Source organism: Stegodyphus dumicola, chromosome 5 (genome assembly GCF_044657685.1).
Source record: "Stegodyphus dumicola isolate Sdum_Otavi_A_Nest chromosome 5, ASM4465768v1".
Lineage (NCBI taxonomy): Eukaryota > Metazoa > Arthropoda > Arachnida > Araneae > Eresidae > Stegodyphus > Stegodyphus dumicola.
The window spans coordinates 85,957,036-85,983,363 of record NC_140772.1 but is presented as its reverse complement, the minus strand read 5'-3'; the positions used below and the strand labels follow the sequence as shown (position 1 = coordinate 85,983,363).

The following is a 26,328-nucleotide window of genomic DNA, read 5'->3' as shown; positions in this document are numbered from 1 at the left end:
ATCTTTAATTCTTAAGGAATATGAACCATCGCCAATTATATGTTTAGAAAATTTTCGCCAAGCTCAAAGGTTGACGAGGGAAACTCATTTGCAGTTCGCCTCTCGTTTAAGATCATGTTGGATCCATTATTTTAAAAGTAGAAACGTCAATGATTTTGAGTCTTTAATTAACTTAATAATTTCTGACAAACTTTTTCAAACATTGGATAGTGATTTAGCGTGCCATGTTGCAGTTCGACAAGGTGAAAGTTGGCTACGTCCAGAAGAAATAGCGCAGGAATGCGACACTTATTTCATCGCAAAAGGTAAATCTTTTGATGATATAAGAGGTGAAAAACGCGCTAATTTTCGTGATTCATACAACAAAAACTCTAAATATATTCCACCAGCACTAAGAAAAGATTTAGTGGTAAATGAACAGAAACATTCGTTTAAACCGCGAGAATGTTATGTGTGTAGTAGCAGTTTACATTTGGCTAAGGATTGCCCGAACAGGCGAAATAAATTTGAGAGGTCCAATAAACAGAACGATAATTTCCCGGTCAAACCGAAAGTTAACACTTCAAGTAAGTCGAAGGACAATGCGGTTGTTACAAATGTAAATTCTAAACATTTACAAAAACCCGAGTGTTCCGACGGAAAACTTAATTTTTATTCCTTGGAAAAGATTACTATTTACATTGCAGGGAAGCAAGTAAAAGCTATAAAAGATTCAGGTACGGAAATACCAATTTTGAACACTACATTAATTCCTGATTTAAAAATAGAAAGTAAGGGTAAAATCATTTTAAGTTCCGCATTTGGCGACGTCATAGAGGCAACGTTAGCAACTATTCCCATTTATTACAAAAAACCAAACAGTTGTCTATATTCGCGCGTAGAAGCTCTTTTCGCGTTGACAGATAAGCTAAATGTTCAATGTTTAATTACACCAGATGTATGGGATCGCATATTTGAAGACGAGAATGAATCAACAGTCTTCCCCGAGACGAAACCGGAAACTCATAAACAAAAACAACTTGAGGTTGGCGCCGTTGAACTGTCAAATGTAAATCTTTTTTATAGCTCAGTTGCGAATCAGAATGATGAAAGACTAAACAGTTATTCGGAATCGAATAAATTTAAGGTCGATCAGAGAAACTGCCAAACGTTAATAAATTCTTTTAAGGACGCAGAAGTAGGGAAGAATAATTTCTTTTTACAGGACGAATTATTATTTCATAAAGAAAAAATTTGTGGGGAAAACATACAACAGTTAGTTTTGCCCGAGAATTATCGAAATAAAGTCCTTCAATTAGCTCATGATTCCATATTCGGAAATCATTTAGGTATGAGGAAAACTAAAGAAAGAATTAAGCTTTCATTTTATTGGCCGAACATATCCAAAGATGTAGAAAATTATTGTAGAACTTGCGAAAGATGTCAATTAAAAAGTCTGGAAAGACAATCGGATAAAATTCCGATTACTCCTATTGTTCGCGCGCCATATCCCTTTCATACAGTAAATATAGATATTATTGGTGAAATTTCACCTCCTTCAGGAAGGAAACATAAATATTGTTTGTGTTTGATAGATAATCATTCAAAATGGCCAGAAGTCATACCTTTAAAAAGTCTTTCTGCTAAAGCTACTTGTGAGGCTCTTTTAGATATTTTTATGAGAACCGGTATTCCAGAAATAATTTGTAGCGATCAAGGCACTAATTTTACCTCACAATTAACTCAAGAATTCGAAAAAAGGTTAGGAACTCATCCTCGTTTTTCGACACCTGGTTATCCAGCATCAAACGGCTCAGTGGAAAAATGGAATCGGGTATTTAAACAAATGTTACATCATGTAATTCGCACAGATCCTGTTAATTGGGACAAGCACATACCTTATTTACTTTTTGCGTATCGTGAAGTTCCAAATTGCACTACCGGTGTATCTCCATTTATGCTTATGTACGGTCGTGAAGCTAGAGGTCCCTTAGCTGTGTTAAAATCATCATGGTCCGGTGAAATACCATTACCTCTTAATCTGAGTAATTCAGCAGTTGATTATCTACAAGAATTAAAGATAAATTTAGAGAAAGCATCTGAGCTCGCTTCTTTATCTGCCGTGGAAACACAAGAAGCTTATGCATATTATTTTAACCGTCGCAAAAGTTTGAAAGAATTTAAAAATGGTGATCTAGTATATTTACTTATACCAGACTCTAGCAACAAGCTATATGCTAGGTGGACAGGTCCAGGTGAAATTGTTGAAAGAGTAAATCCTCATTCTTACAAAGTTAAATTACCCGATGGGAGTGTGAGGCATGTTCATGTGAACAAAATAAGAAAATTTTATGTTCGAGCACAAACTGTGGGAGTGATATTTGAAGATGATTCTGAGTTTGGGGAAATTCATACCACTCCAAATAAAGGAGATTGCGCAGTAACTAGAAGAAACATCGAGGTGGATATTAGTCATTTAGAGGATAGCAAACAAAAGAAATTACACGAGCTCTTACTCAAGCACATCGCGTTATTTTCTGGGGAGATCCAAATAGCCAGCGTTGGTGAACATAGAATTCGGTTGTTACCTGGAGCTGAAAGAAAAAAGCCATATATCTATAAGATCCCAGAATCTTTGAAACCTGAAGTAGATAAACAGATCGAGGAATTGGAGAGCTTGGGTCTTATTGAGCCAAGTGAAGCTGAAATAGCATACCCAGTCGTATGTGTTGCCAAGAAAGACGGAAGTATGCGTTTATGTATTGATTTCAGGTTGTTGAATCAAGTAACCAAGCCTGTTGATTTTCCAATGGAGAATGTGACTGATCTAATCAATAAAATTGGACACGCGAATGTTATCACCTGTTTAGATGTCTTGAAAGGTTACTGGGAAATACCTTTAGAAGAAGAAAGTCGTGATTTAACATCATTCAAGACACATCGTTCCCAGTATCGTTGGAAAGTGATGCCTTTTGGATTAAAAAATGCAGCTTCTACTTTTCAGCGAGTGATGAATGATGCCTTAAGAAAACATAGTGATTTTTGCAAAGCATATATTGATGACATTGCTATCTTTTCACCAGATTGGAATTCGCATCTCAAACATTTAGATGCTGTGCTGACTACATTAAGTGATCTCAGGTTTACGGTGAACGTGAAGAAATGTGTTTTTGCACGTTCGGAGATAAAGTATTTAGGACATATAATAGGAGCTGGAAGACATCAACCTGATCCTGAAAAATTACAAGCCATTGAAATTATAAAAAGTCCTAAAACAAAGACTGCTGTAAAGAGTGCATTAGGCTTATTCAACTATTATCGTGATTACATAAAGATTTATGCAGAAATAGCTCGCCCATTGACGGAGCTTACGAAAAAGAAAATTCCTGAGATAATTCCATGGACTGATGTTGAGGAATCAGCATTTAAAGAACTGAAACGTCGACTGTGTGAAGCACCAAAACTGTACACTCCAGAACCAGAAAAACCTTACACCATACAGTGTGATGCTAGTTCATATGGTGTTGGTGCTTGCTTGTCACAACGAGACAGCAAAGGCAGTTTGCATCCTATCAGCTTTGCCAGTCAAAAACTTTCGAAAACTCAGCAGAACTGGTCAACTATTGAACGCGAGGCTTATGCCGTTGTGTGGTCATTAAAAAAGTTCGAGTGTTGGGTGTTTGGATCGAATATCGAGCTGATCACAGACCATAATCCATTATTATATTTGTATAAGTCGGCACCGCATTCAGCCAAATTACAGAGGTGGGCAATGGCACTTCAGCGCTATAATATTCATATTTCTCATTGCCCTGGTGCATAATTAAAAAATGCAGATGGTCTTTCAAGACTAGTTGGTGAATGAAATAGGTGTGAACTAAGTATGAACTAATATGTTTTAAAACTTTGCATTAGTTACTTTCTTTTGTTCCGGAATTGTACGAGAGCTACTTTCCATCTGTTTTGAAAATCAAATTACTGGTTTCCATTTAATATTGCATTATAATAGTGTGTTTTGAAATAGTATTGCATATATGTTTTATTACAGAACTCCGGTATTGTATCAAGCCATCTGTTCATCTGTTGTGAGATGAATGTTTATTGCATTTATTTCAAAGTATGTTATTACATCATGTATACATGTTCATATATTTTGAATTAATTTGGTATGTGGAGTATACAATTTAAGTTTGTATTTGCTGGTTCAGTTTTCAGATTCTGCTTCGCTTTGGCGTAGCACAATCTTACCGGGGAGATGTCATGTATCTGGCAGCGGTGAGCCAATCAGCTGCCTGGCAGAGCCCAGCAAGTGAGAGGGACGACAGTTGCATGTTAGCCTCAGAGGAGGCAGGTTGTAGGTTAATTATGTTGTAGGAGCGAGGTTGTAGGTTAATTATGTTGTAGGACCGAGTTTGCCTTTATTCTTTAAATGTTAATTTTTTTTCATTATTCTTTGAAAGTTAAATTTTAATAAATGTTGGTGTCGTTTTCCTCATGGTGCCTTATTAATCCGCAAGGTCATTACAGAGTGTATAATCAATATGAAGACGCCAGATTAATGTGGAATCAAGTATCACTCCTAGATACTTATATGAATTTGACCGGGGGACAGTCATCGAAGAACTTTATATTAATGGTAGAGTACGGGATTCGGGAGCGTGTGAATATCATGGCAGCACATTTAGCGACGTTAATTTTGATTTTCCAAGTAATGAGCCAGTGCTCAAGGCTATGAAGATAACTCTGAATGTTGTGAGCCAGAACTTTCAAATGTTTGTGTTTTGTTAGGATGGCCGTGTCATCTGCGTAGAGTGCTAGAGTAACACTGGGTGATTTTGGAATGTCCTTGAAAAAGATGTTGAATACAGTCGATCCAAGTAGACTACCTTGAGCTACGACACTTAGGATTGGACGGGGAGCCGAAATGATAGAATTAACTCGTACTGAGGAAAAACGATTAGTGAGATACGAGTTAATTATGTGAATAAGTTGAGCCGGAATACCAAGTCGTATGAGTTTGATAATAATACCTGTATGTCAAGTTCTATCAAATGCTTTGACTATGTCAAGAAAAAGGGCACTAATAAGCATTTTGCTACGAAAGCCTTCGTGAATGAACTCCACTGTTCTCAGAAGCTGGTGAGTTGTGCAGTGTTTTGCTCGGAAACCAAATTGCTCGTCAATAAGGGCTTTTTGGCTCCGGAGAAAATCATTCAAACGTAGTAGCACAAATTCGTAAATCTTTGATAACGAAGGTAGGAAGCTGATAGGTCTATAATTTTGAGGATTTGAATGGCACTGGCCAGGTTTCGGAATAGGCACAATAAGTGCCCTTTTCCAGCTTTGAGGAAAATAGCAATGCAGTAACATATAATTTATGAGTATTACTAAGAAAAATAGATAGCTGGTGGGTAGGTATTTAATCATGTGGTTAGAAATAGAGTCCAATCCGGGCGCTTTCTTAGAATTTAATTTAGCGATATATTCGCTAACATCGTGCATGGTTGTATATTGTATGTCTCTCTGACATGAAGAGTTTAGAAATCTTTCAACGTCTAGTTGGAAGGAATTTGCGGTATTAGCAAAAATCAGTTCATTATGTGGTGTGAATTGTGTTTGGAGACTGTCAGCAATTAATTCAGCTTTCTCCGTGTCTATATGAGCCACCACTGCGTCTTCAACTAAGGACGGAATGTGAGATTTATGTTTGCGAAGTGTGACAGATGCAAGCCAAAGTGGTCGTTAGGGATTGAATGTGATTAGAGTATTATAATTGGTTGAACTGGTCACATGAAGACTCGATCTCATTTTGGAGAATACGAAGTTGTAATTTGAAATCAGGACTTATAATTTTTTGCCAAAGCCTTCGTACTTTATTCTTTTCGCGAATTTTGAGTTTGATTTCAGTTGGAAGTTCATTAAAATTGGGGCGAATTGTGGGTTTTGATACTTCTTTAAAAGTACCTGTTAGGCTAGAAGTTAACTCATCAACAGCCTTGTCAATATCATCACTGGATTTAATTTCGAGGGATGGAAATCTGATACTGCTAAGTTTGTATCGAAAATTGTTCCAATTTGTAGAGACCAGTGCCGGAGAATTTTGATTAAAAGAATTACAGTTAAGGTCGATGAATACGGGGTTATGATCTGAGAATAGACAACTTTCCACAGTCACGTGATAGTCAAAATGAACATTTCGAAAAAGAGCCAAATCAATATAAGAAGAGGCTCCCCGTACATTGTATAGTGTGGGTGAATCCGGGGGTATAATTTTAAATTGGGCGCACTGAGTCCATTTTAGGAGGCCACAACCAGCGGTGTTGGAATTTGAACTTGAAATCGTCGAAAACTCCAAGCCTTAAATAGCACTTTAAAGTGGCACCACAGGCGCGCGTGATGTGGTCTGCGCTGAAATTCTAATCATTTGCATATTTCACCTCCGCTAATGTATGTTGTAAATTTCATGTTATTTTCAGGCTTCCTTCAGGGTGTTGCATTTACGGTGGCCAGCGGTGTATTTTGTAAATCCCAGTTTTAATCTTTAATTTTTGCACTTCGGTGTGGTCGAAAGGTTTCCTTAGTCCGTTTACATTATCAGTTGTCCTAAATGGGAATTAAGCTATTCTTTTGTCCAAATCTAGGCGCATCTCTTCAAGAGCAGCTTCCTAATTATTTTCTGAGATCACTAAGAAAAAAGTTACAAAATGCTCAAAACGGCGTTTTGAGACAGATTTCTGACGAACCATGGTATGTGCGAAACCATAAGATACATACAGAACTGAAAATTGACTTGCTAAGCACTTTGTACTGCTGTCTTGCTAGAAAATTCTACAGTGATCAGAATTAATTAAGAACCCTGCTGTTAAAATAGACGATCATATTTCACTCCTTTCAAGAAAAAAAAAAAAAAAAAAAAGGCTGGCGAGAGAAAAGCCTTTTGAGAAGAAAGCTTTAGTGTTTTAACAAAAGAAGAGAAGTTTTGTAGAATATTTACAGTTTTAATGAGAAAACAAATAAATGGCTTTGGGTAGTAATCTAGAAACACTAAAACAAAATAGGATTCTGTAAATTAAATTTAGAGTCCAATTTGAAAATCTCTAAAATATATATTTGTAAAGTTCTTGAGGTGGTTAGAAGATAGCATACGAAATTTCTGCAGTCTTGTGAAAATCGTTCATAAAACGTATGTATTGTCATCAATATAAAATCAAAATGTTTGTAGAATACAGTTATAAAATTATATTAAAATTGATACTTATTATTATAAAACAGCACCAGATTTTTCTTACTGTAGAGCAATGTAATAATTAATACACTGAAATGAAAAAGTATAATATAATAATAAACTTTGATTAAAATGGACAGGTTCTCGCAAAGCGAATCAGAGTAATTACTTGCTGATATGGCTGTGAGATGCTTAAATACAACTGACATAAAAAAAACTGCTTTCCTTATGCAAGGTAACTTTAGCACTGTATGATAAAATCAAAGTTTCAGTTTAGTTTTTATAGTCGTAAAAATCTTTTATAATATATATTTGTAATAAAAAATAAATGTACGAAAATTAAAGCAAAGATGAATAACGTGTATAATCAAGTTGTGTCTCAGAAATTTAATAAGCATACTGTTGCGAATTTTTACACAGATAAATGATTTTACTGCAATTATATATGAAACTGTTATATTTGCCTGTGTAAAGAAACGCAAAAAAATTTAAAGAGACACTTTAGCCATAGCTGTTACTTATTTAGCGTCATCCAGGAAGCACGTGTGATTTAAAGATATTACGGAGGCGAGTAACATTGCCTCCTCCATAGAGCACAATGGATGAACGAATTCAAACCAAGTACTATGAGGCTGCGTTCAGACAGCGACGTGAATGTCACAAAGGCAGAGTCACAAGGAATAAAATGCGAGAATTCTGTTCACACCTGCGACACAGGTCTAAGCCGCACCCACTTAGAGAATCTAAATTTGCTCATGCGTTGAATTGTGTCTACAGCTTTCCCACTCTATTTTCCCATTCACGTTTCGCACGATCGCTCCGATTGGTCGACGCCTATCCCAAGTCGGCATAAAGGTGAAAACTTCGAACTTTATGCCAAGAGCCTTAAAACAGATTTTGTGACGTAGCACAGACTGGTTGCCTGTCAGTGCAGCTCGGCTTAAACCACTTATGTCCTTTATACCGTCATCTGAACGCAGCTTGAAGACCCAGATGACTTCCTTAGAGGCTTATGAGAAATTATTACAAGAAACAGATGAAAACAAACCAACGAATTGTAACAAGGTCATGGTTAATCACCTTGAATATAATGATATCAAATACCAGCTAGATATTAATGACCTGGGAAACTGATGACTCTAAAATACAAGACAACACTGGGGCTGGTGTAGTAATCTTTATTCTCAATGTACTCTTGTGGGACGCTTCATGTCGAATTTTGATGCAGAGATCCCTGCAATCTCACTGGCTCTGCAAAACCTCAAGATAAAGAACGATTATTTATCTAAAGCAGTTATTCTGGTCGATTCCAAAGCAGCCATCCAGGCTGATACTTAGACACCAGATAGTCAGATACCCAGATTATCTCAGAAATAAGACAAACCTTAAAATTTCTTTATAAACACAAAAAAAAAAAAAAAAAAAAAAAAAAAAAAAATCGTTTTTCAATGGATCCCTTCTCATGTAAATATACGGTGACGAAAAGGCACTCACTAGCCACTTGAGCCACAAAACAGCAAACCACTTCCTCCACAGTCACTTAAAAAGTATATTTTTTAGAAATTAATGGATACTCTTAAATCTGACAAGACAGCAAAATCAGCAGGCAAAGCCTGGGCTAACATTCAAGAAACATGGAAAATGTTTTGTCAAAAACCTCGTAAAGAGGCTGTGGCAAACTTCAGGCTCCAAAGAGGTTGTGCCACGATTGCATGGCACATCATCTTAATAAAATTGGCATCCTTCCATCTAGAATATGCCAAATTTGCAATTCGAGCATCAGGAATGCAGAGCATTTTCTAATACGTCTAGAACTAGTACGAAACGTGATGAGATAAGTAAACTATACTGAAATGGCGAGCTTTCATTAACTACTTGAAAAGACTAGATCTCCTATGTTCCTTCCCTTGTTGTTTAAATTTATAATTTTTTACTTTTGTTCCCATGTTCATTTATTCTGATTCTTACTTTAAATATTTGTTCTTTTTCATTGTTCTTGTGTGATACTTCAGCTGTTTTATATGCTTGGATTGATCATTCTAATAAAGCTATACATAACAACAATTTAAACAGACAAGCTATGCCAGAAAATTTAGAATACAGGGGCAAGTCTAACATTGAGTAAATGTGTAATTTGGCAAGAAATAGCCAAAAGTCGCTAAACTTGGTGATCATTTGGAAACAATTTGGATTGGATTATTCAATTATGGCAGGCAAAGCACACGAGGGCTATCTTCCTAAAGGGAGGGATACCTTCGTGGAGAACGTTCTAAGGGAAACTGGCTCGTATACACGTTACACATGGGGAAAACCTCGAAAACGCCCATGCAGCCAGCCCGTTCACGGAATTCGAACCTCGGAGCAAACTACCAGTATTCAGCGTCTTTACCGCTCGGCCGCTGGTGGGCCAGAGACAATTTGGTCCAATCTCTGTATCATCGTAATAAGTATTGTAATTGGATAAATGTAATTAATCACTGTATTACCTGTAACCGTAATTCGACCCTCATATTGCCTTCCAGTAATTTTAAGAAGTAGAAAGTACTAGAAATATCTCATCGGCCGGGTTAAAACTGTATAAAGCCGGTAAGAGCATCTGGCCTGAGTTATTGTTGTTGTTATTAGCTGTTAGCTCAGCATGAGTTCGGAGTACTGAGATATCTCCGGGTAGCTTTCTCTTTACCTGCGCTTTGCATTGATTTGTGTTTAACGTTCATAGTAGTTTGATGTGTAACTACTCATTGTACTCTGTGATATGGTGAGGAGTTGAACGGATATTTTTGTGTAAAATTCCAGAACTTTGTTTTTTTGATAAAATTTTATCGGTCTATGATCGGACCTGTGTGCATTCAATCTATTAGGACCCCGTACGCACGCAACACGTTTTGGTGTCAGAAGTGGCGCTGAATGCCAGTGACAAGAGTGATGGACGAGAAATTAAGACAGTTAGTGGCAGCCCTTGCTGAGTTTAAAGGAGAGAAGAAAGCTCGCCAAGAATCGGTTAACCCCTTCGCGCCGACTGTCACGTATACGTGCCAGCAACGAACACACTTACTTACCGGCCGACACGCAGGCGTGCCAGAGCATTGTTGCATTCTCTACCGACTGTCACGTATTTGTGCCAGTACCTTGGAACGTTTTTCAAACTATAATTTCTGCCACAAGATGGCACTGTATGTCCATATGGTTTCAGATACATGTGCATTAGACCTTCTACTCGAAATGAGAGAAGCATGACTCACATACACGTGTTTTTGATTATATAAACAAACGGGGAACTAAATGTTTCCGAATGGCGTGATTTATGACGTCTCTTTAAATCGCACTTTATTCGCACGTGGTAGTTGTTTATTGTAAGTAGAAGTTTTATATGCGCTAAAGCGTTGAGTATTTCTGTTTACAGTTCACTTTTTAGAAAATAATTAGATCTTGTTACACGTGAATTCTTTCTGTTTTTACCGTTTCAATGTCGAAACGTCGAAAATGTTTAACAGAGCATGAAATAGCAGAAATGATGCAAAATATTTCAGATATTGATTCTGAAATTCTGATATTCTGATATTGATTCTGAAAGATTAACTGAAAGACATTTTCGAAAACTTTGTTCAGAAGAGACTGATAAGAAAATGAGACGACGATGCTTCGTTTGTTCACATTCCCGGAAAAATCCTCCAAAACGGCAAATGAGTTATTACGAGTTCAAGGAATGTAACGTAGGACTGTGTGTAGATCCCTGTTTTAAAATTTTTCATACGAAAAGAGAATTTTAAGTAATATATTTAGTTTTCAGATTATAATGTTAAAAGTCATAAAATGGTGAGTAATTAAAATAAAATGTGTAAAATATGCATTTAAACAAGAAATAAGGTAATTAAAGTATATATATAAAAATATCTATAAAGCATAAGCCGTTTAAATGCTCAGAGCATTATTAAACAATGCGTTGATACTTCGGAAATTTCATGGATTTAGGCTTAGTAGCAAAAAAGCCCCGGCCCTGGAGAGACGCTCGCGGAAGACACTGCCGACCTCCGCGATAAGCGCGCGTTTTCGCTACCCGGCTCGAAGGGGTTAAAGAGGAAATGAAAGCGCTTCGAGAGGATTGAAACAGATCAAAGGGAAACGAAAACAGAAATTACATATATAAGTACAAAACAAATTCGAGGCTATGAAATGCAGAATAAACACAGCTGAAAAGAAAGTTGGAGATATTAAAAAAAAGAGTTTCTGCTATGGAAAAACAAATTGAAAGATTTTCTGCCGTCCAAGAAGGAATCGAACAGCAAGTTGATAACAGGGTTTCTGCGGTCCCCAAAGAAGTTTATACTCTAAAATTCGTAGCAAAAGCAGGAAGCAATTCTGATGGATTTAAATTTTTACACATGCCTTCTTGTCTCTCTCTAAAGCTGTCCAGATATGAGAGTAAGACCTCCTGATAAGTATATAAGACACAATTTTCTATAGTGGCTGAAGCGAATGGATGGGAATCCCAAGCTAAGGCCTGTCATCTAGCCTCTTCTCTGAGAGCAGAGGCAGCGGATATACTTCATATTCTTCGCGAAAATCAAAGGCTAGACTTCGAAGTTCAACCCGGCGCGTTGGAGTCGCGCTTTGGAGAGAAATATTTGAAAGACTAGGTGCTAGGTGTTAGCTCAGTGTGTTCGGAGTACTGAGATATCTCTTTAGCTGCAATTTGCACTGCGTTGTGTTTAACATCCGTAGTAGTTTGAAGTGTAGCTACTGATTATATTCTGTGATATTGGGAAGAGTTGTACGAATATTTCTGAGGAAAGTTCGAGAACTCTGCAATGTTTCTTTTGATAAAATAACTTTTATCAACCTATCATCAGACTTGATCATTGGACTTCAGTTAAAATCCCGTCAACGGAAGAATCCCAAGCTAAGGCCTGTCATCTAGCCTCTTCTCTGAGAGCAGAGGAAGCGGATATACTTCATATTCTTCGCGAAAATCAAAGGCTAGACTTCGAAGTTCAATCCAGCGCGTTGGAGTCGCGCTTTGGGGAGAAATATTTGAAAGCAATTCAGTACACTCAGTTCAGTTCAATTCAGTACAATTCAGTACTACAGTAACACTCCAGGAGCTCGCCACGGAAATTGAGAGGCTGTCTCATTTACCCTTTTCCGACTGCCCATCAGAAATAAGGAAAATTCTGTCCCTGCAGTACTGCATTGATTTCAGGATTCCCAGTATCACAGAGTCATTCATCATTGATTCAATCCCTGCAGTACTGCTTTATTTCAGGATCCTGAAGTAAAGAAAGGTCTACGAATGGCGAATGCCAAAGATTTGAAAGCGCTGTACTGTACGCCATGAAATTCGAGACAGCCCAGCAAGCAAAATGTGATGCAGAAGGCCAGGTACGAAGGAACTGCAGATCACCCCAAGGAACACGGAAAATAAGGCAGACGATTGAACCACACAAGTCAATGCCTTGAGACGGAATAGAAGTGACCAGAACAAATTAATGACATTTCAAGGAGCGGAGATTGCCAGATAATGAGAAGCCCCATTTTAAAGCGCTTCAGATTTCTGAAATGAGTGGCGGCAATATTGGACCCTTTAATAATAGGACATATCACTGGAGTTCCTTGCAGTATGACCATCGACACAGAAGACAATGTTAACATTTTTCATAAAGATTTAGCTCAACAGTTTAAAGATAAACTCATTCGGACGCCATTTTGCGTTACTCTTCAAACAGCGACTTGTGATAAAATCGAAATATATCGGAAGTTAAGAATAAGCACCACGTTTGGCAGTGCCGCCTACACGACATGTGTGGCAGATATTACAGGTGCTTGCATACTCGGATTGGACTTTCTAATGAAATACAGCTTTTCCTTAGACTTTAAAAAAAAAAAACGAATTGCATTCAGCCTCTGAGGACATAACTATCCGTCATCGGAAGGGAATCATCACATGGATATGTCGACGTCCTGTCTAGAAGAGCCCCCTTTCCCCCGATACTGTTCTAGGGTCGAAGCGAAGTACGAGCTTCTGAATCCTGTCGCACAAGTTACAACTTCAACATCGACTGAACCAGACCCACGGAGTGACGAAGAAGTCGGGAAAGACCAGTTGGAAGACAGCGACATTAAACCCATGTTATTTACTGAATGTTATGTCCTGTTTATGATATTTATTGAATGTTATTTCCTCTTTATGTTATTTATTGAAAATATTGCATTGTTTTGCCTTAGTTGTAAGTATGGCTTCCTATTCAGGGTTTGTACTGCCCGGGACGTGCTGTCCTTGAGAGGAGAGCAGTGTTACGAATTGGTACATAGAATAGATTATTTTAGTGCAATTATACATGAAATTGTTGTATTTGCATGTGTAATGTAAGGTGAAAACATTTAAATAGATAAGATTTGCCGGAAAAGTAAGAATTCAAGGCCAAGTCTGTCTAACATTGAGTAAATGTATATCTTGGTAATTTGGCGAGATATCGCCAAGCTTGCAACCGTTTTGACGACTAATTTTTGTCGGGAAATTTGGCGAGAAATCGGCAAAAGTCGCCAAACCTGGAGACATTTTGGTCCGGTCGCTGTATCACTGTAATAGGTATTGCAATTGAAAAATGTAATTAATCACTATATTAGCTGTAATTGTAATTCATATGCATTCCAGCAATTTCAAGAAGCAGAAAGTACTAGAAATATCTTGCCTCCCCCCGGGTGAAAATTATATAGGGCCGGTGAGAGCATCTGCTGAGTTGTTGTTTTTGCTAGGTGTTAGTTCAGTGTGAGTTCGGAGTACTGAGATATCTCTTTAACTGCGCTTTGCATTGCGTTGTGTTTAACATCCATAGTAGTTTGAAGTGTAGCTATTGATTATACTCTGTGGTACTGGGATGAATTGTACGACTATTTCTGAGGAAAGTTCGAGAACTCTGCAATGTTTCTTTTGATAAAATAACTTTTATCAACCTATCATCGGACTTGTGTGCTACGAAGCCATACGCCCGCAACAATACTTTTTCATTTCCCTACAATAATAGTTTTAAGGAAAAAACTTAAACTATAAAAGGTGCTAATATAATATCTGATGTAGGCACCACATGACTCCCTTGTGCGGCCTGTTAAATTATATACATTTTTTGCTGCACTTCATTTAAATTATTTCGTCGAATTTCATTAGAGATATGCTCATTCAATGAATTCAGTTCTTATTTCGCAACAAGGCAAAAATACTTAAAAATTCAAAACATCTTCACTAAAAATTGTTAAATACATACACACACACACACACACAAAAAAAAAAAAAAAAAAAAAAAAAAAACGTATTGTGCCGAATACAGATAAAACAATACATATTTCAGCTATACATAATACAATTAAAACCATACATAATTCAATCACTGTCGAAGGGAAAAAATGCATAGTTTACTAACATATAAGAATAAAAATATCTGATGTGTACACCACATGATTTCCTCGCACGCCCTGCTAACTTATACAAATTTTTTGCTGCATTTTTTCTATGAAAGACATCTTTTTAAACATTTTATTGTTGTTTAAGTGATTCAAAATTTTTAGTGGATGCAAGAGCAAGATGTTCAACACATTCAAACTCTGAATTGAAACAAAAATTAAATCTTCAATATTCTTCTTAAATATGAGCTTTAAAAAGTTTCATTCAGCATTACAGGTATCAGAAATGACAAAAATCATATTACAATCTTATACCAAATTTATATAATAATTAGGAATGCTGAAGTTTTATGTATATGTAGCATTACTTACATCAGTTTCATTTATATAAATGTATGTTAAGTTATGCTGGAGTCGTGATAAGAACTGTCGAATTTTTAAAAGTTGGTTTCTTAAATTTCTCTCAAATTCCAGTTTTTAAGTTAAATTTACAATTTTACTAAACAGCTGAATAAAATCTTTATTTTGTTTTGAACTAGTTACCTTTTCTAAAACGTTTTGTTACGAATTGTGTATTGTGTATAGATGTAAATAAATTGGTGAAATTATGGTATTTTTTGTAAAATATAACATGAAATGCTCGAATCAGACGGATGTCTGCTGGAAAACTAAGATTACAGGTGAGAGTAACATAGATCATATTTAACATTGAGGTAAATGGCGAGGTATTGCCAAGCTGGCGATGGTTTTGGCAATTAATTTTTGTGGCCAAATTTGGCGAGGAATAGCCAGATGTCGCTAAACCTGGCGACCATTTGGTGACATTTAGGTCCGGTTCCTGTAAAACTGCAATTTATATTGTGATTGAATAAATGTAATAGATCTGTAATGTATCCGGCCCTCATTTGCCTTCCAGTAATTTCGAGAAGTGGAAGATACTAGAGATTTCTCGGTGGCTGGGAAAAACTATATAAGACCAAGGAGAGCATCAGTTTCAGAGTTGTTTAGTTTAGCGTGAGTTTGGAGTATTGAGAGATGTCCGTAGGAGCTTTGCCCTTTTCGATGCGCTTTGCATTTTGCTGTTTTTAATGTTCTTAGTAGTTCGAAGTGTAACTACTGATTTTACTCTGTGATACTGAGAAGAGGTGCACAAGTATTTTTGTGAAACGTTCAAGAAATGTAAAGTGTTTGATAAAACAAATTTTATCAAATTATCATTGATTCTGTCTGCATTCAATCCATTATGAACCCGTACGCATGCGACAGTATTAAATATTCATTAGTAAAATGCAACTGGTTTTGTTATAAATTAAATATATCAATTCATTTTTTTAGTTCAACTTAGATTTCTTTTGGTTCATCTCTAAATATTTCTAACTGAAACCACAAACTTCTTCCTCTCTGAAATTCTAAAACTATCCAATTCTTAGAAATATTTTCATTTTCATTTTATTAAGAACGAGCTAAAACTTGAAAAGTTTTTCACTTTAGTGCTTAACCTAAATTTGTAATCTGTTTATTATAAATGAGCTGTCTTTCAATGTCTTTTCTTTTGTTTGTTTTTAGGTAGACACGTTATTAGGAAGTCATATGGAAGATTTAGGCATTTCTCCGGAAGAATTCGATAAGGCATGTTCTGAAAGCGAGAAGAATATACATTCCCAATTCCGGAAGGTAATTCGCTTGATAAATAGAGTGCAAATGATTCTAAATTTTTTTATTCGGAACTCCTTTCATTTCTGTATACATTTAGCACGACCTTTCTTTCCTGATAAATTTAAAAATCTGTTATGATAAAGCTTTTCTTATATGCGTATTCCACAGAGCCGTTATATACTGCCAGACCTCCATAATTATAAAAAAAACTGCTTTAAACTTTTTAAAATTCAAACAAAGAGAATTGTTTAAACTTTTTCCCGTATACTAAATTTTTCAAAAACTTTAAATTAAGAAAAATGCATTACTAATATTTTAATGTTTCAAAGCGATTCGCCAAAAATTTTTAGAAATGGTATAGTTTTGGAAAGCAAATTTTATACTGCTGACTCTAAATATGATATTTACTTTTTACTGCCCAACACTAATTTTAATCGAAATTAAACACCGAATTCAGGAAATAAACACTAATAAACGGTTGTTTTCGTGGATTTTCCTATGTCTATGGGCCAAATACCCTTCAAAAGTTTTCTAAGAATATATCTATTCTTTTAGCTCAGGGGTTCTAACGGGGAAGCGGTGTTTCCTCTGAAGGCGAAATTCATTTTTTCAGGAGGGACGCGCTCAGCCTTTTATTTAGCTATTAAGTATTTAGTTTTAGTTTATAAATGTAAAAAATTATTTTTATTCAAGTTATAATATTTTTCAATATTTTCTGTACTTTTTATTATGTAATTTATAAAACACGATAAAAGTAATCTGAATCTAAATAAATGTATATATGTATTTTCTGAGTTATTGAAAGGAGATGTGTGAGGAATGATTTTCTGAAAATGGTGAACGGGCTGCATGGACAAAACAGGATGAGAACCATTGCTTAAGCAAATAGTCCTCTTGTGCTTTTCTGTGTGAACAATAGTCCTCTGTTTTTTTCTGTGTCCTCTTGTGCTTAATAAATTGAATCCAATGTGTATATTTCAAAATTATGATGGATTTAGCATCGATCTTTTTAATGTTTACAGCATAAGCTATAGGAATATATGAAAATCTGTTCCTGTAACTTCACATTAGGAATTAAAATACTTTAACCGATTTTGGAAGAATCGATGAAAGGTCTTCAGTCTTCCAACTTATATGACAGCTTATATTCGTTCATCAAGCAGTATGACACTATTGCTTTTGCTCATACCTACTAAACCTTCTTACTGTTCTTAATATGGTACTGTATTTTATATGATTCTGATACGGATAATTATATTAACAGATGTAATTGACTTGTATTAAAATTGCTTCAATACTGTTTCTTTTTCCTTCTTAAAAAGACCATTTTTTTTTCCAAATAACAACTTCTGAAAAACAGCTCTTTTAAAGCTAATTTCGGAATAAAAGTGATCTTAAATCGGAACTAAGCAACCTATGACCTGCGGGTCACCGACTAATCCATTTCATAATTTCAAGCTGCCTACTTGAGTTCCGAAAATTAAGCATAATATATAAAAATAAATTATAAAACTTAAGCATGAAACCAGCACTTGAAGAATAAAAAAAAATAAACCGAAAATAAATAATAACTATAACATTTTTATTTGATTACAAAGTTGCTGTAACGAACATACATTTTTGTAACATAATTTCAAGGAGAAACCGGTAAGTTTGGCAATGCCGATCCATAATTCATAATTCCAAAAATTTGGTTCCCCTTATAAATGCGAAAAAGTACTTTTAGGTATGAAATTAATTTTCATTAAGAACAGGAGCAGTTTAAAGCGTATTATCATGATTAGCCTAGAAGGGCTATGAATTAAAGTTCTAGACGCATTTTTCGTCCCACACTTTAAATGCCCGTTTCAATTTTCAAATTGTTGCCACTAAATATTATCGCCCTGCGTTATATTTATAGAAATTAAAATATGACGAATCTGCATACATGTATGTAGTGCCGATCGCTTCACGGCAATCCGAGTTTGGACTGGCCCTCCAGGACACTAGTATATATGTTTCTCGCACTGTGATAAAACAACGGTACCTAGAGCCATCAAATTTTGAATAACGTAATCCTCCACCGAATATGGGCATCTAGAAGCCCTAATTTGGAATTTCTTTTATTATCCATTTCCTATTTTGTAACACTTTAACGAATTTTTGATTAACAAATCAACGATTTAAAAGCGAGCAATGGCAACACCCTACGAAAATAAAAAAAAAATTGATCTCCAGCGCGCGTGATCGTGTATCGGAAATTCTAAAGATATGCTCATTTTGAAATTAATTTGCGATATGGTTGTTGAATTGAATTTTATGGTTTGAGTGCGAAGAATATTATATGTAATAAATAAAGGTAACACACAAAACGTTTAATAAAGTTCCCTTTGGGCGTAATGTAAAATCTGAAAGCTTTTTCAGACTTTTTATTATTGTTATTATTATTATATTTTCTTCATAAAACTTGTGTTATTATTCACGAAGAAAGACTGTTCCTAAGATGAAAATACTATTGACCCGAAACGTCTTCTTGATAGGCAGATTTTCGTTGATTTGACCCTTAGACAATAAAGGTTTCCGACCCCTGATCTAAATTATGCAGAATATCTCGCAGTTTCATACGGAGTACATCTCAACACAACAGTGTAAAACAGCTTCTTATATATATGCATACCATATTAACAGAATACTAGCGGATAATATTGATGATACAAATTCCTAAATCTATGGTACATTTATTATGTGAATTGCAATTCAATCACCTACAATGTATTCCCATTGCTGAGGTACTACTTTATTATTCATTAATTGCATACTTATTATAACGACCCTAATCATAATTAATGTAATTCATGATTAATTTTATTCATGTTTTAATTGTAGTCCTAAAATACTTTAGAGAATGAACAAGAAACATAAATCTCTCCAAAATCGTTATAGGAACCAATCAGAAACTACGCATTAAAATAACCTTTATACTTTATGAGGTTATTTTAAAGCTCAGTGAAAAGAGCAATGAAACTAACTTAGCTTTCGTTAAAAGAACGACGATGGTGCGTGCAATAAAATATAAACAAGAAATGGGACCGAATGTCAAATATTCCAGCCGCAGATCAAATCAACTGCACAAAAAGTTCAATAGAATGATAAAAAAAAACATTTCTGAAAAAGCGGCCGGAGTTTCGAATTAATTGAGAGTAAAAGCGGTATAGATGGATATGTAATGGTTACTCACATACTTACATAATCAGCAGTGTTTCAAAAATTAGCCTTTCAAAAATTTGTTGAGCAAACATTTCTGTGTTTCATATTTGGGATCTCAAGATTGTTTACGATCCCACAACATTTCATGTATAATTCATCATGCAGAGATTTACGGTATGGAAAATAGTAATTACAATGAAACAGTTGTTTGGGAAAATCTGCTTTCATTCAGTTATATTGTTCTGGAGAAAATCATATTTGTCGTAGGTGCCCAAAATTCATTACCAAAAATTACTTCTTTCAAAAATTATGTTATTTATATTTTATTACCATTTTAGAAAATTTAGTAGAATTCAGAAAATTCAGTAGGGATATCATATATTCCACATTCTTGATAAAAATTTACTTTGTTTGAGAAGAAGGTAGAATATGCTAATATATTATTATATTTCGAAGTAAAACAAAATATAAAGAATATGAGCATTACCAACTTACATGGAAAAATACGTTTTCATTTCAGAGCCTATTTGAGCAGTTATGGGCTGCAGATGACTACGAGATATTCAAGCGAATGATGATGCAGAAGAATCTCGAACTCCAGCTCCAAGCTTTGGATCTTCTTGCTCATCAGTTTGGCTTACTACCTGAATCGTTCCTACCAGGAGATGACTATGAGCCTTCGCCTCAGGAGAAGAGCATTATGGAGACAGTCGTCAAGTAAATAATTCTTAGGTTTAGTTGTAGAGTCATTAGGTTATTTTGAAGCAAGAGACATGAAAAATGTGCAGTGCCCTCGCCGGGACTGTAATCTGGACCTCTCGAATACGCGCTGAGTGTTTTGCCGTTACACCACGAAGGCATGCAAAAAGGAGGAAGAAAATAGTGTACCGTTAAAACATGGCGAAGACTAATCGATAATATATTTTTTTATAAATTGCAGCTATATTGTAAATGGATCGCTAATTATATTTCATTGAAACGCAGTCATTCTACGTAATTTATGAGTTTCATTAACGGTATATAAGTGTAAATATGTTCTTTTTATTATGTGGTGTTGGATAAAATGATCGATTAAATTCAAAATAAACATTTTGCAAAAACTGGGGTCAGGAATTTGAGGTACCTACAAAAGGAGACAGCAAACTGTTATTTTTAAGCTTTTTTCGGTTATTGATATTGCTAGCTTTAAAATTCTTGCTGTAACACTGTGATAAAAATATTAAAATATACTTCAGTTTTCGCATGTTAGATAATTCAAATTTAGGGATTACACTGGGGAACAGAAATTTCGTTGTGTTATATCTGTTAATTATTTTTGACTAAAATAATTTGTGACTAAAATAATAAAAATTTGTGGCCTTTGAATTCAAAAATAACCTCTGGTTTTGTGTATCACGTCAACGTTTAAGCTATAAGATACCCTTTCTTTGTCTCAAAAGTCATACAAAATATGCATATAAAGGAAAAACTTGCAAAGTATACTATTCACAAAGAATAGTTTTATTGATATAAAGGAATTACAAGAAGTTGGTTACTGCAAGTTAAATTTTGTTTGTACAAATAGTAAAGTTTTTTACCAAACGGTAAACATACATATTAAGGTAAAAATTTCGATTATGGCTTTTTCTGGAGTGTTTAATCTGTGGACATTCTCGCTTGATGCTCCAACAATGGTCAGATATCATATGTACAACATTCCATCAACCTTGGTACCGTGCCTCCATGATCTTCAAATCTTAGCGAATCGCTAACCCTGCTCTCATCACTGACTGCACCAAGATTTTTCGATAAGTTATCAAGATGGCTATGTAAAAAATGCAATTTGATGCTCATGTTGCAACCAACATTTTTCAAAGCTCTCCAGAAGTTGCTGGACAATTTAGCTGTAATTCTGTGCTCGTGTATTTTCAAGAAAGTCTTTGACAATGTTTTTGAATGCTAACCAAATATTCTTTTGAAGTTGTGTCATTGTTCCAATGAAATGTTCATCTATAAGGAGCGGTGGAATCTGTGGACCATCAAACACACTGGCCATTATTTTTTTCAAATGACAGGCTAGGAAATACCAAAATAAGATACTTGAAATAATCTCTTTGAGTTGGCAAAGCTTCAGGAGAACAAATTGCTTCAGGAGAGACCTAGTTTTATATGCAGGAGTGTAAATATAATATTTTTCTGTTGACAAGTAGCGGATGTAGAATGTTTTGATCATCAGGTTTCAGGCCAGATCTTAGCGGCCAATTCGACTACGCCCAATGCTTCTCGCTAGATCTGCTACACTATCGCATATACAAAAAAATAGGGATACTTGGTGTATCCGCGTTGCTAGCCAAGGAGAATGCAGGCCATTTTAAGGTCAACACAGATGATCTATTGGCGTATGTGATATTGCAATAAATCAATGACTGTCTTTATGGCTTCATTATTCTTCACAGAAACTGGCTTATTGGGATTGCACCAAATAAATTTCCATTATGGAGGAGGACACACTTCAATCTTTTCTTTGAGCTATTCGATGAGCAATCGCCATTGAATTGCGTTACAAGCTGAAATTTCCATCTCTTCCATTAAACCATAAAGATTACATCAATACACGAATCCATCATCACTTCGAAACTATTGCAGAAACGCACGTTTTCTTGATTGAAAGCTTAGTTCCTTTTTCAAGCAAGTTTTTCTCATGCAGTCTTAATGCTAACAGCTCTGAAGCTTTTTTGGATAGTTCAAAATTTCGTGCTAAATCATTCAACTCATGTTGGTGAACTTAATGAACAGAATCATCTTCAGTTTCAAAATCTCCGTCGTTAGTATCAATTCGATGTTCACCACAATCATAGTCCTGTAATTCCATACAGGGTAATTCTGTGGAAACTGTAACATGCTGTAACATTCACGTTCAAATGCTCTAGAAACTGCACGGTAACAAACAGTCACAACCTTTTCTTTTGCCTCAACGCTTCCGTTCTCACGGCGTGCATCCAAACATGACCCATCAATTTCATGTTCCATTTTGTCACTATTTTCGACTGAGCTAATAGCGTCACCCTTCGCGAGATAAATCAGCGATACTTCGCTACTGACACTGGTACTGGTACTGTAATGAATTATCGGAAGAGATGAGAGATGCGCGACTTGAGTGTTGAGTGATACACGATAGAAAATCAGTTTGCCAACGTCTTCTTGGAGAAACCGTTTTTTATATAAATTCGACGTAAGATATTTATACTTTAATTTTTTGATATTTTCAATTGTCCGTTCGCTTTTTTATGATAAAAAATTGATAATAAATCATTTAAAAAGCCTTCATAAGTCAGTGTCTGACCCGCTGGTCATAAGTATGCCACCGCTATCCTAGGATCTCTGCCGCGAACTGCTGATGGCAACAAATAACAAATGCATCATCGCTGTCATTGGTTACTTTACAAAGTTACTTGAAGTGTATCCTCTATCTGATCAAGAGCCTGCCACAGTATAACTGTAAATACAGTCCATGGTATTTCCAGGTGTCGAGAGCCTCTTCAGTTACATTCCAGTCAAGGAAGTAATTATATGTCGGCTGTAATAAAATAATTCAGTAAACTTATCAGGTTCAATGTTCCGTCTTACTTTCTTTGGGAACATGCAAAGACCATGCAAACATTCAAGGACCTGACTCGGAACAGGGAGCTTACTAAAGCTATGTTCAATAAATGTGGGAAGTAGACAGGATACACAGGAAGGGTATACAAAACCCTTTATTTTTCACTCTTTACAATAATTTCCGTACTTCGGAATACAGAGACCAACTACTTGTGGTCTGAACGTAAGAATATAAAAATATTTAACTAAACTCTAACTTAACTTTGGAATAATAAACAAGGAAGATTGGCCGTATATTAACAGGAAGCCGTATGTAGTAGAGAGAACTGTTAACACTACAATACGTTAAAAATTATCACGAGGATTAAACCTCTGGCCTGGAAGGCAACTAGCAACCGAGTAAAACTTGTAAGGCAAGCGGCCTGCTTCGACTAACTCCTTCCTCTCTCTCGCTTGGCAAAAAGCCACAACTTAAGTACTTGGCGTTTGCAAGACAAATTTTGCATAAATAAGTTAACGCTTTTAATTATGGCCGGAAGTAGAAAATAAGAAGTGATAGTAAAGATTTAAAATAAAATAAACGTTAGTAAAACTTAAGATCCTTACATACTTCCCGCCAGAGGTAATTAGTTTGAAACTGAGGTCTAAAACGACCTTGTTGAAAACTTTTAGCTCTAGAATCTAATGCGAGGCCAATCTTTTACAAACATTTCTCACTAGAAACTAGAAATTTAAAAAAAAAAATTTGTTTTTACAATAGCAGCTCCATGGACACCCAATTTTTCATCTGTACATGTTGGTCGAGATTATCACTAGTAATAATGATATCGTCTAAATAGATAAATGTGGAATTTCCAAGAACAGGCCTTAACACAATGTCCATACATCGCTGAAATGTTGCCGGTGCCCCTGAAAGGCCAAACGGCATACGTAGAAATGCATAAGTGCCAGACTTGGTTATAAAAGCAGTCTTAGGTACGTCCTCAGGCCTAACCCCTATTTGAAAATAACCAGTCGTTAAGTCTAAAGTCGTCATATATTTGGTCGATGTTATGTTCCTTAGAATTTCTTCAATAATAGGTAACGGATATACCGGATATTTAGTTATGGAGTTTAATTTACGGTAGTCAATCGCGAATCGCCACCTTTTTGGATGTGTCAATGGATAGTCATTATTTTTCTTACATAAAACCACCGGGCTAGCATAACTACTTGAGATAGGCGTTATGATCTTTTTACGTAGCATATCGGTGATATGCGATTCTATAATTTTTTCCTTATTCTTATCATACCGGTATGCTTTGTGGCGAACTGGCATTGAATCTCCGGTGTCAATACTATGGTTAGTAACCTGAGTAAATCCTGGAATATCACTAAATAACGAAGCAAATTCACTTACCACTTGTCGGATTCTTCGTTGCTCTTCATTAGGCAGGTGGTCAAGGTTTAACATCGGCGGTTGAGCCTTTTCTTTTCGAACTGGTTTCATCGTCAGCTTAAGGGACGCTTCATTAAAATCCAGCGTTGCTTGTGCCTCTGAAAGAAAATCTATTCCTAAGATAATATGTGCTTGCAGATTCTTTACTATGAAAAACATAACCTTTACTTGTTCGTCCTTGATACGGATGTATAGTGGTAATTTACCTATGCACTTACATCTTTCTCCTTGCGCAACTAACACTGTCGTATTATCCGAATTATATATGCGATATTTACGAAAATACTTTCTAAAAAAATCTTCTGCCACACAGGAACACTGCGCGCCTGTATCCAGGAGTGCGGTGGCTGGGATATTATTCACCAACACTTCAATCTTCGGAAGAGTCAAATTTTTCACCATTACTGTATTTAACTTGAAGGAAGAGGGGTTTTCTTGGCCTTCGGATTTCCGCACCCTCCCGTCAGCAGAAATCCGTTTTAGTTTAAATCATTTTTCATTTCCATGCTTTCCTTCTTTTTCCACTGGCCTTGACACTTTTTTCCTGGATTGCTATTGAACTGTCGACGTTCGCCGGCTGTTTTTGAATGCTCGGGTTTTTTTGCCCACTGATTCGCTTTGCTTCCGTAGCCGTGTGCTTGACTTTGCTGTGGTATTGGCGCACCAAATTGGTTTCGTTGTTGATATTGGCGTCTTCTTTCAATGTCCGCCGTTCTTCTACTTTCAAACTGGATTGCTAGCTCAAATATTTTTCCAGTGTAGTCGGATTCCTTAATTCAATAAAGTCTTGCACTTGGGGAAGTAACCTCGGCAAAATCACTTGAATTATCTCAGGATCCGGACGGTTTCCATACAAGAGTTTGAAGACGTAAATTTTTCTTAAAATAAAGCTTGAGAGATTTTCGATTCTTTGCTGATATATGCTGAAAAGTTCCGTTTCTAATTTCGCACGATCCCTTACGACAGGGAAGGCTTTTACTAGGGCAGTCTTGAAATTTTCGTAAGTATAGGTGGGACTTCCTGCTTGACCCAAGAGACTTCTGCCTATACATTTGAACCAGTTAAGCGCTTGGCCCCTCAAAGCGCTGGTAGCTAAGGTAACTTTTTGAAACTCGTGCACGGGGTAGAGCAGGAAGTGGTCATCCAATTTTTCCAAAAAACTGGTTACCGGTGAGTTTCCATTAAATGTTGCTTCTGGTTTCATCGAAGCGCGCATGGTCTGGACGATGTAACCAAATCCTTCCAGGGCGGCAGCTGGCATTTCTGGATTCTGAGCCGCTTCTGCAGGCAGCACAGGTTCTTCTTGAAACTCGGCCATGGTTATTCTTCTTCGTTGGGCGCCACTATCAGGTTCAATGTTCCTTCTTACTTACTTGGGTAACATTCAAGGACCTGACTCGGAACAGGGAGCTTACTAAAGCTATGTTCAATAAATGTGGGAAGTAGACAGGATACACAGGAAGGGTATACAAAACCCTTTATTTTTCACTCTTTACAATAATTTCCGTACTTCGGAATACAGAGACCAACTACTTGTGGTCTGAACGTAAGAATATAAAAATATTTAACTAAACTCTAACTTAACTTTGGAATAATAAACAAGGAAGATTGGCCGTATATTAACAGGAAGCCGTATGTAGTAGAGAGAACTGTTAACACTACAATACGTTTAAAATTATCACGAGGATTAAACCTCTGGCCTGGAAGGCAACCAGCAACCGAGTAAAACTTCTAAGGCAAGCGGCCTGCTTCGACTAACTCCTTCCTCTCTCTCGGTTGGCAAAAAGCCACAACTTAAGTACTTGGCGTTCGCCAGACAAATTTTGCATAAATAAGTTAACGCTTTTAATTCTGGCCGGAAGTAGAAAAT

At 36.1% G+C, this 26,328-nt stretch overlaps 1 protein-coding gene across 2 annotated transcripts in view; it reads left to right on the top strand.

Annotated features, from left to right (window-relative positions):
- LOC118194606 (cilia- and flagella-associated protein 36) overlaps positions 1 to 26,328 on the top strand; it is a 152,462-nt gene that overhangs the window by 34,787 nt on the left and 91,347 nt on the right. For both annotated transcript variants that reach the window (XM_085816849.1, XM_085816850.1), the window contains exons 3-4: positions 16,166 to 16,273; positions 19,962 to 20,158. In XM_085816849.1, the coding sequence (XP_085672975.1) occupies positions 16,166 to 16,273; positions 19,962 to 20,158 (305 nt within the window). The remainder of the gene's footprint in view (positions 1 to 16,165; positions 16,274 to 19,961; positions 20,159 to 26,328) is intronic.